This window comes from Leiobunum rupestre, chromosome 1, assembly GCF_980474605.1.
Source record: "Leiobunum rupestre chromosome 1, qqLeiRupe1.1.hap1, whole genome shotgun sequence".
Taxonomy (NCBI): domain Eukaryota; kingdom Metazoa; phylum Arthropoda; class Arachnida; order Opiliones; family Sclerosomatidae; genus Leiobunum; species Leiobunum rupestre.
In genome coordinates, this window is record NC_143384.1 from 96,833,755 (window position 1) to 96,835,549 (window position 1,795).

Genomic DNA, 1,795 nt, shown 5'->3' on the forward strand with positions numbered 1-1,795 from the left:
CGCTTTTCCTTATTATTTAATTGCATCGTATGATTTAATATTTTTTAAGTGTTTATATATTGGTAGTTTTAATTAATCGCAGCGGTCTTAACCAGAAATCTTCTTTTTTAAGGTAAGTTTTCAAAAAGCGTTTATTGCCGAATAGCTTAATTTTTTCCCCACTTAACATTTTATGTGACCGTTCGGAGATTAACGGGATGATTTTTTAATATTTTTCGGGGCATCATTAATATTAAATTTCCAAAATTTTGCTCCACGGTTATTTAGAAATAGTTAAAACAAGTTTAATAAAAAAACTGATACTTAGTGAAGTTGAAAACACTTTATTAACGATGCAGGAGCGGTCCTTCCTCAGCTAGTCAATGTTACAATCTTACCTAAATTTTTAATACCTTGATGGAAATTTGAGATAATAATAATAATAATATTTCTTATTGAAAATAGATTTCAAGCATGGCTTCCTCGGATGCAAAATACGGCGTTTTCGTAGAGACCAAGAACCCGTGCCTCAAATATCGTTTAGTGTGGAAAATTGAAAACTTTCTGAGGTATCCCGTACGCCCATGCTCTTTTGTGAGAAGTGCAAATTTCGGACCATACTCGGGAGAGAGTAACGGAATTGAATTTTTTTTGAAAATATACCCAAAGGGCCAAAACCAAATCGATGTCGATTACGTTGGAGTGATTCTTCATTTAGGGGGAAATTCCGAAGGATTACGCGAAATGTCTTTCACGTTTGACTTGAAAATTATCCGAAATCATCACGGTGAGGTGCAACACCTAAGATTTAACGATGCTGCGGCGCACGCTGGTGTAGGGTTTCCCAGATTCATCTCTAGAGAAGATGTGGCCAGGCAATCACCAAACCACGATTTGATAATCGAATGCTACGTTGAGGCATATTTTCAGCGAAATCATCCCGTTGAAACGGAAATTATCAGATCGAGGATTTACGAGGCCATCCCGTCCATTATGGATACTAAAATTTTGAAAGCGGCGTATAAAGAAAAGATTTGCCCCGACGTGCAACTTAAGTCTTCGGATGGGCGGGTGTTTGACGCCCACAAATGCATTTTGTCGCTCAGGTCCCCTTACTTCAAAGCGATGTTTGAACATCCTATGAAAGAGAATTTAGAAGGCGTGGTGGACCTGAGCGAGCAACTAAACGGGCAAGAATTGGAATGCCTTTTGCAATATATATACCTAAACGCTACGCCCATCGATATTAAAAAACACGCAAGAAAAATGTTCGTTACCGCGGATTTACACGGCATGGAAAGGTTGAGGAACCTAAGTGAAAATATCCTCGTGAACCAAGTTGAGAGTGAAAACGCAATGGAGCTTCTAACGTTCGCGGACGATTTCAACTCAAAAAAATTGAAAAAAGCCGCTGCGCGGTACATACTTAATAGCGTCGACTAAGCGGACGTGAAAAAAAACCACAACCATTCATTATTTCATCTTAAATAAAACTTAAAATTTCAATTTTCCGTTTGTTTTTTATTAGACGTAGAAATGTGTTTACTTTTCAAATTTGAATTTCAGAATGATCGGGGTATATCTGGTTTCAGATAGATAGGCTTCAATGATAAAAAAGCATGTATTTAGCTCACGTGATTCACCCTTTAATGGCTGAGAAATCAAAAATTCTATTTATTAAAAACGTCGAAAAATTAATAATTTAGAAATTTTTTAAATGCAGTTTACTCTTGTGTGATTAATTGTACGAGCTTCATGATATGAAATATAGTCGATGAAGTCATACTTAACAACATACGCTTCGTATTGTGGTGTG

General features: G+C 36.6%; 1 protein-coding gene across 1 annotated transcript; it reads left to right on the plus strand.

The window, feature by feature from the left end:
* Positions 1 to 453: 453 nt before the first annotated feature.
* LOC149969058 (speckle-type POZ protein-like) lies at positions 454 to 1,422 on the plus strand. Its single transcript, XM_090170253.1, has one exon. The coding sequence runs from the start codon at positions 454 to 456 to the stop codon at positions 1,420 to 1,422; it is 969 nt and encodes a 322-aa protein (XP_090026379.1).
* The last annotated feature ends 373 nt before the right edge of the window (positions 1,423 to 1,795 follow it).